Source organism: Pyxicephalus adspersus, chromosome 9 (assembly GCF_032062135.1).
Source record: "Pyxicephalus adspersus chromosome 9, UCB_Pads_2.0, whole genome shotgun sequence".
In the NCBI taxonomy this organism is placed as follows: Eukaryota; Metazoa; Chordata; class Amphibia; order Anura; family Pyxicephalidae; genus Pyxicephalus; species Pyxicephalus adspersus.
This window is the reverse complement of record NC_092866.1, coordinates 27,895,184-27,910,926: the sequence shown is the minus strand read 5'-3', so window position 1 is coordinate 27,910,926 and position 15,743 is coordinate 27,895,184. Positions and strand designations below refer to the sequence as shown.

Below are 15,743 nucleotides of genomic sequence, written 5' to 3'. Positions count from 1 at the left end.
TAGTGTAGTATGACATTTCTAGTTTTATGACAGGTTGGTATAAATTTGGGGTTCACACCTCCTCCATGTATGTCGCCCCTGGGGTCCATAATTTGTATGTTTAATTTCGGGCTTCTAGACACACTTACTTTTAAAACAGCAACCCTGATGTTCAATTTTAACTATTTTTATAATTATGACCCCCATATTTTAAAAGTTGTTGAAGGTGGGGAGATGAAATTTAGGGTACTGCTAGCTATGAGGGTCGCCTGTGTATTCTAAAAGTTTCAGGTCGGTAGAACATACTGTTTTGGAGATATGGAGGTTTGTACTGGGAGAAATGTAAGGCTTGCAGTACATGATATGCTGCATTCATACACAAACAGAGCTGTGAAAGTTTCCTAATGATGACGTCATTGTACACGCCCCTGGTAGATTTATTTTTTCGTTAGAACACCGCCATAAAGTTTTGGAGTAATAAAGATACAGAGTTGCAGAAAATGCAGACACAAATATCAGGTGACTTAAAACTGAACTGCGCATGTCTCCTGTCACCGTGATGCGGAAGTCAGGGCTCTAGTTGGTGTCTTCCGCCATTTTCTTGAAGACCGTGTCCCCAGACGCGAGAAGAGAATAGGAGTGGGAGGGGAGGTGAATTGAAGTGCAGACAACTAAACCTTTTTAGGTATGGACGGGGCTTAGAAGTTAGGCTTTCATCAGAACTATTTAATTAGTTTTTATTACGAACGCTTTACAACCTATTTTAATGGCATGCTATTCTGAAGTGTTAAAAAGTTTGCTGATTTGAGTTTACAACACAGTAATATTACAATATTATGAATGAGGTATACAGGCATACTTTATGGACTTTAGGAGTTATGAAAAAATTGATGTTTATTTTAATAAAGAGGAACTAAACTCAAAACTGCCCAAAAAAAAAATTACCTTCAATCCCGCAGAGCAGTCTGATCCATGCGGGGGTGTTCTGCATCTGGTCCCGCGTCGTTCCGGTCGCTGCCATCTTCTCCCCTTTCTTCAGGTTCTGCATCCTACGTCACTCAACCCAGGCGCGAGATCGGGTGACGTAGGATAAAAAAAATTTTGCTGATCTCACTACACGTGTGTGAGATCGGCAAATTTTTCCATTGCGTAAAAAGGCTCCTTCACATGCCCGAGATGCTTAGCCATGCACAGGAGCACCCAAGAGCCTCCTGGGATGCCTGACGTAGGTATCTCAGGAGGCTTTGCGCTCCCATTCATTCAATTAGGTGGCGGTGCGGCACCCTTTTTTTTTTTTTTTTTTCATAAAGAAAGGGTGTTGCACCTAAAACAAAAAAAAAAAAAAAACATAATTTTTACCTTACATAAAAGGGTTGTCTACCCTTTTATTAAAAGGCAAATTTCTAAGTTTAGGTACGCTTTAAGTTGTCAGATGTACAGTTCATCATGTATGAATGTGTGTGTCAGAGGAATACTGAAGTCACCATTGGGCAGGTCATACCCTCCATACTTCCTCACACTTTGGCAGAAAGATGGCATGTGGTGCAAGCCGGGCATACCTGAGCACTGAGCTTTGGATTCTCCCACTGGGGGTAGAGTCAAGGGGAACTGGAGAATCAAAGGGTTGACAGGATAGCTAAAAAGCTGGCATTGCTAGGTTGGTCCTGGGAGATTCCCAAATCTGCTGGTTTATATTGGGCATTGCTGTAAATGTCATACATTGCTTGAATAGAATCTACATACTGTCTACACAAAATCCATTCTGCACACCTTGCACCTAAAATATGCCATCAGTGTTATGAAATAAAAAATATCTTCATTGAATTGTAAGCAGCTTTAAAGTTAATGCGTGTGGTCTAAAGCAGTGGTCCCCAACCCCTGGACCTGTGCCGTCAGGGGGTAGAAGCTGCCAGCGGCCCTCCTTATACTTCTCTAAAGCTAGTGACAGTGTGACTGCAGGAGCGCAACAGGGGAAGCGCAGGCGGCTCTCTTTACTCTGCTTACACAGGGGCTGCAGAGAATGGCAAAGCGATGTACCTAAGGCTTACACTTCTCCGCCATTCCCAGCAGCTCTGCCACCTGACAGCACACCAGCTCTCTTATGCCTTAGTAATATTTTAGTACTCTTTCCGCCTCCCTGCTCTCTTTTTTCAATTCCACTTGTGGTGTTGATGTAAGTTATCAACAAGGAGAATATGTATGGTGCTTTTAGGATTAACAGTTTTCAAAAATGTACAGAATATACTTCTTTACTAAGAGACATGTAAGGGCTGTGATTGCTTTGCAGATAATTTACATCAGTTCAATCAGTAAATTCAGTACTTTCTAAATTGCTGAACTGGACAAAGTATGTAGATCAGAAAGTGCAAAAGGAAAGTCACAAGTCCTTATTTGCATATTTGTTCAGGCATAGATTACATATGTGCCATTTAAACCGGGTGATTACCATTTACAAAATGAGAAGTCAGTAATTTCAGGATTGATTTTATATCAGGAAAGGTTTTCTTTAGGAATGAATTCTCGTTGTAGTACTTTGTAGTACTTGATAGTGGAGTTGCTTTATTACATTTTTGTCCAGACATTTTATTATTCAGTATACACACAAATAATATAAATATCCTTTTGAAAGTCTGTTACAATAAACAGTATGGAGTTTATTGGTTGCTTTTAGTTTATGTTTTCCATTTAAGAATGTTCCTCCTTTACTTTAGCCAAGCCTCATAAAACTATTCTTCAGAAAACATTGGTTCTCTGACAATGGCCTAGGTGTTTAAGGGTCATTTCTGACTTGCAGTTGACTGCAACATTCTACTGCAGGCTCAACCATGTTGTCAACAACACCCACTGAACTAAATGAGAGGTGGGGAGCCAATTTGTGCATGCTTTTAATGGTGGTTGCAGGTGATCACAGCACAGTTCGTAGAAGTGACACATCTCCTCTGGAGAACAGCTCCACCACAACCAGGTAAAGCAGTTATCAAATGCTGTAGCACATATAAAACTACAAAGTAGTTCAATAGGGGTGCCTAGTGATGGCTAATTACACTTTTTGTTTTTTTTTACTACAAGCCTGAAAGGGTAATAACGCATCGTTTACTGTTTTAGGTAACATTGTAAAATATTCTTTATGAATTACCCAAGGCACAGGAATGAAAAGATACTAATGCTCAATTTTGTGACTAGATAATAAATGCTTTTCTTCTATTGGCACCTGTTCTCTGCAGGTGCTTCACAATGCAAAAAATATAAAATGTGCTAAAGAGAAGTTTGTTCTTTGATGCTCCATGAAAAGAACATGCTGGTAATAAAAAAAAATAAAATAAAAGCAACATAAAAAAAGGACTGGTGTTGGATGAAATGTTCGAAAATACACTTATTTTCAGTGATGACAAATATGCCCTTTTTTAACCCCAGTATGATTAAAGTGGTGTGGAGATGAAAGGACAAACAACACAGCCAATAATGCAGCTCCATCATATAGTACATGAAAAGGGCCTAATTCTACTTATTAGTAAAAAGTAAAATACGTGGGTATAGAATGAAAAGGGGGACAGTAGGGGTTTTGTTGGCAAAATGTGAGTCATTATATTAATATTACATATGAAAATACACAAAAATTTACATATAAAGGAAACTGATCATCCCAGGTCCACTTCATTGGTGGAACCTGTTTGGACATCAAGACATAATATACAGACACGTTTCCCCCCGCTTGGGCTTCTTCAGGGGGGAGTATGAAAAGGTTGTACTCCATGAAATGAGCTTTAAGATATAATAACTCACATTTTCCCAATAAAACCCCAATGTTTTTCTTTCTTTATCAATTTACATTTTTATAGGGGCTGGCAGCACAAAATAATTTTGAAAAAGACACTCACAATCCTAATACAAATTAAGTGGGTTTTCAAGTAGAATTCAGATAGAGTCAGGCATTGGGACCTGACATGTTACACCACTGTATACAGTGAATAAACAAAAAAGTAAAATTAGGCCCTTTGCGTGTAAGTTCAGGTAAATTTAGGGCTTGCAAATAGAGGGAGGTGACCAATGTATGTGTAAAAACTTTTACATGTGCTATATACAGTGCAACATTGCTCTAAGAAAGCAATAACTTCATTTCTCAACTTCCCTCATGCTATGCAAGTCATATATTTAAAATTTGCACTGTTTACAGTGAGAGGTAGAGGGGGAACTCCATGTTATATGTTATGTAAAAGTTGCAGTGTTTTTTTGTTTTTAAACCAACGGCAATTTAGGCCATGTAAACACTTAAATTTGTGGCTTGTTACTCTGCAAAGAAAATACAAAACATCTGTGCTAATAAAGCCAATGTTATTATGTTGGCATTTTATTCCTTGTTCTGTATGCATTTTTAAATAAAACTAATACAAATACCGGATTTTAACTTGGTAGCTGCACTTTGGGAGTGCAGGCCTAAAGGCCAAACAGCTGTGCTGCATGCAATGATGTGAGAGCAGAGTGCTTCCTCACCCCTTAGCTGCTCCTCCTTTACTGTCCAATCAGTTTGAGGCCAGGCAGACAAAAATGCTCCAATATCAATATTCAATTGGCATATTTAGCAGCTCAGTACGGTGGAATAGTATGCTTCAACTGGGGTTTGATGCTATACATTTTTTTGTATAGACATCAAGGCTATTAGGACAACACAGCAACAATGGATTTTGGAGTGTTACATTTTATCAGAAGACAGAAAAACAAACATAACTCCATGTGTTATGGGTACAGTGTAAGTCTACCAGTAGTGGCACTTAATAAATATAAATACAAACTACATAATATTGGACTTTGTTAAATTGCTAGGTGTAGAGGAAATACAAGGCAGCAGAATCTCCACACATATTTTGTTCTAAGAGCACAAATCACACACCTAATAACTGATGTAATTCTCCAAACACAAATACCAACTCATATTACAGATAAGCTGTATTAACAACGTCTGGTGGATTCTGGGTATTTCAGCTTTAGTTCCTCCTTGAAACCTCTGTAGAGCTGACGGTTTCTTTTGTTTTCTGCATCTTTTTGACTGTGGAAGTCCCCAGGTAGCTTGTGGCCCTTGTGGACCAGGAATGCGGAGTCCAGGACTGCAAACGAAAAGCCAGCTATATTCAGTTCACATGCCTTTATGAAAGGGAAGAGAAGTGATTTGATCAGTGTACACACTTTCATAAAATGTTTTACTTTTTCTTCAAATAGATCATTTTTCCATACATGTTTTTTGAGTTTTTCCATTGCCCCTTGTCCTTGTTTTTATCGAAAGGTTTGTAAGGCCAAAAAGTTCATGTCTTCGTTTTGAATAATGGAACTGTTAAATACTTACAGCTTTCCAGTGTGGTGTCAGAACATATGCATTACCGCAGTGCAAACTGTGGTTCAATTCAAAGCCAGTTCAATTCACAGTCAGTGGCACCCCAGCATACATGGATTGCAGTACACCACAATGTATATTTGATGATGTCAGGAAAGAAATGATGCATGTTTTTTTGTTTTTTTTGCCGGATCTGGTGAAATGGCTGTCTGTTTTTTTGAATGGCCTGCAATAACACAATGCATGTTATAATGCAGTGCACCAATACAGACAGATGTCCATGACCATCTAAAAGACTTCCCATTTATTTTCTATCCCAAAGACACAAGAGGAAGAAGCAGTACAAACCTCTCACCAGAACAGGTTTCCTCATGCAGACATTCCCACATATCTCCTCATAATTTGGATTTCTCATAACTTTCTATACCAGATTTTCTGTTGACCAGAACCAATGGGGAGGGTGAATCACCTCATCTTAGAGGAATCAGACAGCTAGAAAAACCTGGTACTAACCTTTCTCTACTAAGAGACACCTGAATATAAATTAACTATTAAATCATGTTTTAATACGGTTTTAATAATTTTCCGGCAAAAAAAAAGACATGCATGCATGTGAACAAGTGCACTATTTGTGCAGGATAAACCACAAAACAATTGCTATTCCATTAACACTGGGATTTTCCTTGCAATATGTTGTTAAATCAGCTTAGAATATTAAGAATTATTTTTCCATAATAGACTAAAGAGCCAAATCACACAAGAATTGTAGTTTGGGTGTAAAATGTGAAAAAAGCTACGCATACTGGATTAGCAATAGATAGGGAAAAAAAAAAGGCCAGTGGTAGTGTCAGAAGTCTACAGTGTAAAACTTTTTGTAACTTTTTTGGCAGCACTATGCCACAGTACGAGGGGGTGCTGAGAAGTTCCTGGCTTTGCCCCTTTTTTTAAAAAAAAAAAAAAAAAAAAAAAAAAAAACTGTTTTTAACTTTAGTGAGAAGCTGTGATGGCAGAGGCACAAGCAAGTTTCAGGTCGTTGGAGTTACAGGCCGTCATGAAGTTTTTGTATCTCCAGGGAAAGCAAAGGACATTCACACTGAGATGTCACAAACACTGGGGGAGAAGTGTCCTTCCTTTCCCTGGAGAAACAAAAACTTCATGACGGCCCGTAACTCCAAAGTCGGGAAACTTGCTTGTGCCACTGCTGTACAGCTTCTCACTAAAAGAAAAAAAACAGTTTTAGGAATCACAAAGACCTGATATTTGCACTGTTACATACTAAGATATTAGGCTGTCATATGGCCCCACAATTCTCAGCACCCCCTCGTATAGCCAGCAATATTGCAGAATAATTTTTAAATTAAGTGTATATTCTCTGTTATACATAATCTTTTACCTGGCTGATTCTGTTAAATCCATATTGCTTGAATCGCTCATCATAGAATGGCACATCCTTATTTCCAATATAAAATGGTTCCCATGGATCCCTCCATTCCACAACATAAGCCACTGCCAATCTACCCATACTCTCAGGCAAGTTCAGCCAGGCTGAGTAATTTGTAGGCGCTTGGCATCGGGGGCATAATTCTTCATAAAATGCTCGGACTTCCCCCACCTGGTATAGTCGGAGAAGTTCCTCTTTGGTTCCAGGCAGTCGCCGAGTGTGTCTGATCTCAAAGGCTGGCACCACAAATACTGTATGCGAATCTATCCCTTCAGCAGCCAAATCCAAAAATTTTGATCTTAGTCCTTCACTAGGCACCATATCAATGTCCACTACCAGTACAAAGGTGGAGCCTCCAATACCAGCCCTGGCAACATTCCTTAGCAAGTTGTTGGGGTAAGAAGCATTACCTGCATAATTAACAATATGTGAACCCATGCTTGCTGCCTTAGCAAAAACAGCCTGGCATGTATGCAGATGTGAAAACTCAGCCTGGTCTTCCAATTCTGGAAAGACTGCCTGATCCCCCAATTGGCACACCAGATGAAAGAACACTCTCTGCCTTACTGATGGGCACAACTGAGCAATGGTAAACATTAGCACCGTGGCAAGTTTGGCTTGAGCAGAACTGGAAGCGAACAGTGCCAAGGAAATCTTCCCATCCCATCGCTGAACTAGGTCCTGCAAATGCCACAGGTTATTAAGGCTGGTATGGGAGGCAAGTACCACATCCATAGTTTTCGATGGTTTCCCTTCACGTGCCAGAAGGTGGCGGTATATCCGGTACTGTCCACTTCCATCCAGAATGCCCCCGGTAGCCAGCACTGTCTTTATATGGACTTTCTGTTCCCTCTGCCATTGTGACTCTGTATTTGGGGCACCTGCTTGTACTGGATGTGCGGATCTTTGCTGCTGCTGGCCATGCAGGTTAGAGAGGAGGGAGAGGTAGAGGAGCTGAAGGAGGGCAACAAAGAGAAGGGCAATCAGGGCCACTCGGAAAAATGAGCATCGCACTCCACCTGGCATCGCCAGACCGTCACTTCTAGAACCTTCTGCGAATCTGTGCTCTATGGCAGTACAAAGACAGTAACATTAATGGTCCTATCTCACCAACTGAAGCCCCAGCATTCTATTCAGAATACTTCAGCTATACACAATTACCCACTGCTGAAATATCTCTCCATTCACTAGACTATATACAAATCCTGAACACTGCCTATGGAGCATTGTAGCTGCAATGTCCGGCTCTATAATTACTAATCGGTTATAGCCTGCTGCTCCACAGCACATCCCTGGCCGGACCGCACATTCACACGCAGCAGCATCCAATCTATGAGAGGACCCGGAAGTGACATCACAAGGAAGGCTTGGAATATTTACATCTGTATCCTTGATGGCGTGCAGGAGCGCGTTCTGGCTCTCCACCGTGTATGGCACGTGTGGAATAATAACGCGGATCAGATCACCTGACCCCGCCGATCACCTGACCCCGCCCACTTTATTGGCCTGGGGAGCTTAACCCTTTGTGGTCAGTAGTGCTGCTATACTTATGTAGAGTGTCATTTACTTCCAGTCATTTACTTCCGGTCATTTCCCTGGTCGTCTTCGGGTAACTTTCATTCTTCCCGAGTGCCAGTAGAGATCATTGGTTTTCTCTCTTATTTTTTATTACACGGTATTTATATAGCACCAACATATTATGCAGTGATGTACAAAGTCCACAGTCATGTCACTAACTGCCCCTCACAATCTAATGTCCTTAGCATAGTAATATAACTTTAATACAGTCTAAGGTCAATTTTGGGGGCAGCCAATTACCTAACCGCATGCTTTTGGAATGTAGGAGGAAACTCTAGCAAACAAGGGAGAATATACAAACTCCAGGCAGATAGCGTCCTGGCCGAGATTCCAACCTGGGGACCCAGCCCTGCAGACTGTTAACTAAGGGATGAGCCAGCGAGTTTTTAAAGCTCGATCTCACTGCGAATTCGTCTGTTCTCAAATTTACAGCCGGTGTAAATTCGCCAAACGAGATCGAATTTCAAAAAAAAAAAAAAATTTGAAAAAAGATTGCGGGCTGTGCTGATTAATGAATGCAGCACCAGCTTCAATTATTGATCAGCTCAGTGTGCGATCCCCGGCACTAGAGGTTAAATGGGGACAAGTCTCCCCATTCAAGTCTGATCCCATTCAAGTCAGAGATTCAAGTCTCCACCTCTCTGATTGGCTGAGGTTTAACCTCTAGTGCTTGGGGATCGCAAAAAGGGGGATGCCCAGGGCTGCATGAATGATTGCAACCCTGAGAATCCACTGCGATCCCAGAGCACTAGAGGTTAATTAACCTCTAGTGCCCAGGGATCGCAGTGGAACTGCAGATGAACTCTCAATGGAGTTTCTCCATTGAGAGTTCATCTGCAGTTCAGTTCCCAGGGTCACCGGGCTGATAAGTACAGCCCGGTGACCGTGGGAACTTTGCGGTCACAGCTGATTGGAGAAGGCACACAAGTGCCTTCAATCAGCTGTGACTGCAGTCCAACTCCCAGTGGAGTTTCTTCATTGAGTTTCTTCACTGTACTTATCAGCCCAATGACCATGGAAACTGAACTGCAAATGAACTCTCAATGGAGACACTCTGCCACTGTGCTCCCCATTGCGCACTGTGTAAACATATTATTGACACTATGTCTCTAAAAGACTGATATCGATAAAATGACAATATTTGATGGAAAGCATGCACAATTAATCTTATGAAAAAATTTTAAATGACTAAACTGAATTGTGTTTTAGTAAGAAATATTTGCTTAACATTCTTTGCAATTGTTTTAAAAAGATTTCAATAAATTGTATCTGTGTGTGTCAATTAGAAGTTAGCTTTCTCATGGATGCTCTCGTTCTATTTCTACAGATAGTTTTCTTATGGCTAACAAAATGTTGACCATGTAGAATATTTATCCACCCTTGCAACATTTCTGTACAACATAACATATGTAATACAAAAGATCTGTCAAAACAAAATATCCAAGTTGTTGGTTCTGTTAAAACAGGGCTGTCAAATTCTGGCCCGCTGGTCAAATCTGGCTCTCAAGGGCCTTTTTTGGCCCCCAAAGAATTTTGAAAAAAAGAACTACATCTGGCCTGCCCGTGTTACCACCTTACATCATTATTTTCAATTCATGCAATACGTAGACATTATTCCTGTGGACCTATCATGTGACAAAAAGCCTAGGCAATGATCACATGGTGCCTGACTACCAGGGGGATTGTGTTTGTTTCACTCCATTAAAGACTTCATAGTGTAATATTTAGTGTCAGACAACACACAGCCTGGAAAGATAGAAATTATTCTATTCAACCCTAAAGTGTGTGTAGAGGGGTTTGTTTTTGTTAGTAATAGAGGAAGTAGTAAACTTCCTCAATTTTTCAATAAAGTTTGGCCCCTGACTTGGTCTAAGTTTTTAATTACGGCCCTCTGTATATTTGAGTTTGACACCCCTGTGTTAGAGCATGTGTGTTGAAACAATTGTACAAAGAATTACAATCAGCCATACAATTTTACAGCTTGCATTCACTCATCAGCAGGCTGGAGAATATATTTTACTTTACTTGGCTATCTCCTAGACATCATTTTTCTGTGGGGCAAATAGAAGTTCACATTTTGCTCTATCAACCTAATACCTCTATCCCTTCCAAAATATGTATCTGGGCCCATGGGAGATATGGAATTTCATAGTATGCTTTTTTAATCTAAAGCTGCATCTGGGCTTCCCAAACTATGTACCCGGGCACAAGTCTCTGTTAGTGCTGTAGAATATATCTTGCAATTTCCTGGGTTTTTCCATACATTTCTCTATAAGGGATACAGAATGTCATGGCCTGTGATATTAATGCATTATTGTTTCCTGCCCATTCATAACTTTGATTCCAACACTTTTCCAGACCAGTTACTGGAAGAGAGCTACAGACTCAGGTCTGGTCACTGATCCAGATTATGAAAAAGAGATTAAAGTCTGTCCGGAGGAGGATCACATTAATACACTAGGCCAACTTGAACATGTATTAAATGAGAAACAAGAATCACAGTTTTTATGCAAAACCTTACTATAAATAATGCAATAATGATACAATAAAAATTTGTGATTACAATAAAACATGAGATTTTATAGTGTCATCAAAGAGTGAAGCAGTACAGCGTCCTGAAGATAAGTAACTAAGGGGAGGGATATCCAATACATTATAGGTATTAAATAGAAAAGTAAATTTCCCAGGTTACCATAGGTGGGCTTCACATGTAAAAGTTGGAAACAAAAGGTGCACTAATTACCTTTCAACATAAACACATGTATATATGTTTAGGGCAACTTGGGTATATAAAAAATGATATGGATGATATTTTTCATATGTGTATTACTTTTGTCATAGACTGGTTTGGAGCATAGACATTGCCTACATAGACATTAGGAGCTTGATTTGTCAATAAAATGCACGCATGTACGCGCTGGTCGGCAAGTTCTATTTCCGCGTGTCGGGGCCGAGTTCTAGTGACCGTGCCTACCAGTTTACTGCAAAAATGAGCATCTCTAATACGCCAATTAAGGCGATTATTTTTCAGCTGCACAATTCAGGAGCAGATGTTAAACTCAATGGTGAGGTGATAGCAATTGATTAGCGCACACCTGCGCCCTGTTCTGTGCGCATCTCCAGTACATTTTACAGGTCAGTTTGAATCTTTAATGCTTGTTTTTTTTTTTGTGTAAGTGCTACTTTTTATGTTACATTCTACTCAATCACAAACTTGCTTCATTTATAGTTACATTTGTTGCTTTGATACTTTTTCTTTTCAACTTGAAGCAATATGTTCCAAAAAGCCCTCATTTCTTTCTATAATTTCTCTTTTCTATGTATATGTACACACATCTAAATGCATACATACATGTTTTGCTTCATGTGCACTCATGTCTATACATACATACATGAGTGTACACGAACCAAAACAAGCAATATACACAAAAAAATAAAAACTTACCTGAATGAGGACTGTGCAAAAGTGCGGCACATTTTCTAACTGATAAAACAGTTCACGCGCATGTAGAGGGTCCGCCTTGACGCAAACCTATGCGCAACATACTCCTGAAGTTTGGCACATAACTATGCGCATCAAACAACTGAGTTTAACAAGGCAATGCTGTTATTAGCTTTTCAAACAATTCAGAGAAAGGAACAGCTTAAAAACAAATCACAATTGACTTTTTAAACTGTATGTTCTGGGAGATTGCAAAGATCACATATCAACAAACCCCTAGAAAACAAACGACAACATTTAACAACTTTATTCAAAAGAAACATTTGCTAAAAGGTAACATTAAAATATAAAAAAAAAACATTAAAAAAAACACACACCACTAAATTTACATGACAAAAAAATTAAAAAAGAACAAAGAAAACACATGTAAACACACACTTCCATATAAAGCCAAAATAGTTCAAAAATAGCCCAACAAATATTGCATTCAAAAAATACTTACCAAACCAATATGCAATTTTGACCTATCAAGGGTGGAAAACTAGATTGGAAAATATTTTTGCAGGACAAACATTGAAGAGTGCTAATAAAGGCAGAATTTTGCAATCAAACAATATGGCCACAAACACAATGACATAGCATTAACATTGACTTCAAAATTACAAAATGGACATTGAAACATTCAAAGTTTCAAAAACAAAAGCAGCTATTGTGCTAAAGGATAAGCAAAGTATCAAATGTAGCAAAATAGATTATTTAGGATAACACAAAACAACAGCCCCTCCAAGAAAAAGGCGATACAAATTTGCTTGCAATTAGCACTTGCGCAGTCTGTCAATATTGGCTGTATATAAATTTAGATACATATATAATTATTTACTACAATAATTATATATATATATACACACACATACATATATATATATATATATATATAGAAGCAAACAAGAACGTGTGTGTGTTTGTATCTTTTGTGAAAATCTAGTCCGGTGGCAAAGCCGCAGTTTAGCCTGCAATAAGTCGCAAGATTTACCCCCAGGCGGCTCCTCCAATCAGGCATCTAAGCATTTAGACAGGCGCCTATGTAGAGGAGCTAAACTCAGTTAACTCTTGCCTAACTGAAAAATATTAGGTCATTTTTAAATATGCCGATTTCTTAGCTCATGTAGATGTTTTACACATTTGAACATCACAAACCTTTTTTTTTAGGGCTGAGTGAAAGTTGTGTGCATTTAGAAAGAATGATTTTTTAGGGGAACAGTCACTTTTAATGCCAGGTCGCCAGTCTAAAACTGCCGGGGATGTGCGTCTCCAGCGGAGAGATCATTTCGGATAACTTCCGCACGAATACGCCCCGGCCTGGAATTTGGTTGATAAATCTATCGTCGGGCTCCAATTTTGGATAGTGCATACAAATGCGCGAGAGAACGTCTGATTTTGCTTGATGAATCAGGTTCTTGGTGTCCAAGCCTCCACAAAAGGTTTACATTTTTTGCTCTTGCCCCTTGTTATCCCCTTGTTATCCTTGACCTTCAGACAGACTCTTGCCATGTTGATTAAATGCTTCTTGCATGTGGATTCTGTAGTGTAGCACTTTACCATAGGGTGTAAACATGGGTACTGACAAAAGATCCATGCAAGATAAAACAAAAACCTCCAACAGACTATTTATTTATATGACAATTCCAACCCTTGTCCCCTTTAAAACTCTCCATTCACAGTTACGCACTGATCCTAACTTGTTTTCCACTGGTGGAAGGTCAGGAGCAGGTCAGTTTCTGTAAGCTGTTTCAAGATATCTTATGTGTTTTTTCTTTGTTCCTTCAAATACCAATTTAAGTTTAGGGTTCACACTTGTGCCTTTTGGAATCCATTCTGCCACAATTAACCCCCTTCATGTCAAAAATCATGATGAACATGAATAAATTTGAACTTGCTTTCATACACTTTTTTGATTCTTGGCGATGAAAGTATTTTCAGTGCATTGACAATGCATTGTAGTTCTGTTTGACGATCATATTGGAAGATTCAGGGTTACTCACAAGTAATGACTAAAAAAAGGTTCGGGTCTACCTCAAGTTGCTGCAGAAAGTCCGCTCAATTGTTATGGGAGCATTATGCTCTGAAATCCTAGCATTTTCAGCATTGATGTGTTGCTCCCTGGGTTTTCATAGAACATTATTGTATGTTTGGCCAATACTTGGTATCAATCCACAATTTTTTTTCTTGACACAGCTTAACATGAGCTATAACAAGGGTGCCCAACCTTTGGCTGCTAGATCCCGCCCTCTCTTCATGCTCTCTCTGCTTGTTGTCTTGCGGGGAATGGGGCGTGCGAGTCCCGTTTCTCTACGGAGATCATTCTACCAGGAGAGGGAGCTTCCTCAGCATGCTCATTGTTAGCTCCCTGAGAGAGGGCGTGTACTATAGACTCCAGCAATCAGCTGTGTCTGTTCCCCGCCCACCTTGTACTATGAGATAATCCCATCAGCATGCACACAGACACAGCTCTCACGCTGCTTTCATTACCGATATCTTCTACACCCATTGTCATAGAAATGTGAAATTTTAAAAAATTACCCTATCATGCTACCCTTTCACACAAAGCTATCCTTTTACTCTCTAGGAACCCCAATTTCTCTGTAGGAAAAGGGAAATATAAATGCAAGTGCATGACTCTTGTGGGTAACTCCTCCTAACATTTAATCACTATGGTGCCATTACCAAGATTCAAAAACGGTACCTGTCATACCATGCTACCCTGTCACACATAGCTGGCCACTTACCTGCTATGAACCTCAATTTCTCTTGAACAGTAGAGGAAAGGATGTATAAGAGGGGGACTCTTGTGGCTAACTCCCTCCCCACTAAAATCTTATCACTCCTACCATACCATGGTGCCCTGTCACATATAAATGTCCGCTTGTTCTTTGAATCCCACTTTTTTCCTGAAAGGGGAGCTGTAAATATATTAAAATGTAATATAGGTGGAGGACTCTTGTGGCTAACTCCCCCTAATTTTTTTTTTGCTGTGGCACCATCACAAGGTAAAAAAAAAATATATAGATAATATACAATGCTATCCTGTCACACATATCTGCCCACTTACCTTCTGTAAACCCTAATTTCTCAGTAACAGGGAGATGTAGGGACCTGAAGATGTAGTAGTAGAACATATCCTCCTTGGCTATCTGTCACATCAGATGCATTTCTCTGGAAGTATCCATCACAGAGATTTTGGGGTACAAAGCTTTGCAGCCCCCTATAACTGACAGGACGCACTGCATGGTGTAGTTTCTGCTCTGTGTTACAGGAATGGTGAGCAAAGAGCAATGTATGACCGGCCAGCACTGTATGATAGCTTTTGGTTTGTATCTTTCATTAATAAAATGAACATTAAATGGTGATTCTTGATTTGTCATCTCTTATATTTGGTGCATATACTTTATGGTAACTAGAAACATTTAAATTTATTTCATTTTAAATTAAAGCTATTCTAGTCTTAAACACACATCTTTAATGTTTGTTTGCATTGTGGCCGGCAAATCTTATGTCAACAGCGGCCCTCAGATGAAAAAAGGTAAGGCACCACTGCTTTAGAACATTGTCAGCGTAGTATTAGATCAGGGGTCAGCAAACTCCGGCCTTTAGCCCAGATACGGCCTAGCCAGTAGTATGTTCTGGCCTATTGCCCCCGATTGATCAGGCCTAATCCCAGCTGGCAGGGGTCGGCAACCCGCAGCTCTGGAGCCGCATTCGGGGGGCGGGGGGGGGGCTAAGGAGACATTCCCTCTCCTCCGTATGCATTGCGGAGGAGAGGGATTTCCTTTATAGGGTGTTCCCTCTCCTCCATATGCATTGCTGAGGAGAGGGATTTCCTTTCCGGGGTGTTCCCTCTCCTCTGTATGCATTGCGGAGGAGAGGGATTTCCTTTCAGGGGTGTTCCCTCTCTTCCATATGCATTGCGAAGGAGAGGG

At 40.0% G+C, this 15,743-nt stretch overlaps 1 protein-coding gene across 1 annotated transcript; it reads right to left on the bottom strand.

The window, feature by feature from the left end:
- Positions 1 to 4,292: 4,292 nt before the first annotated feature.
- Positions 4,293 to 8,196, bottom strand: B4GAT1 (beta-1,4-glucuronyltransferase 1). Its single transcript, XM_072422991.1, has 2 exons — positions 6,699 to 8,196; positions 4,293 to 5,118 (listed from the first exon to the last, which is right to left on the bottom strand). Exons 1-2 carry the CDS (start codon positions 7,770 to 7,772, stop codon positions 4,927 to 4,929), a joined length of 1,266 nt encoding a protein of 421 aa, XP_072279092.1. The 5' UTR covers positions 7,773 to 8,196; the 3' UTR covers positions 4,293 to 4,926.
- Positions 8,197 to 15,743: the final 7,547 nt, after the last annotated feature.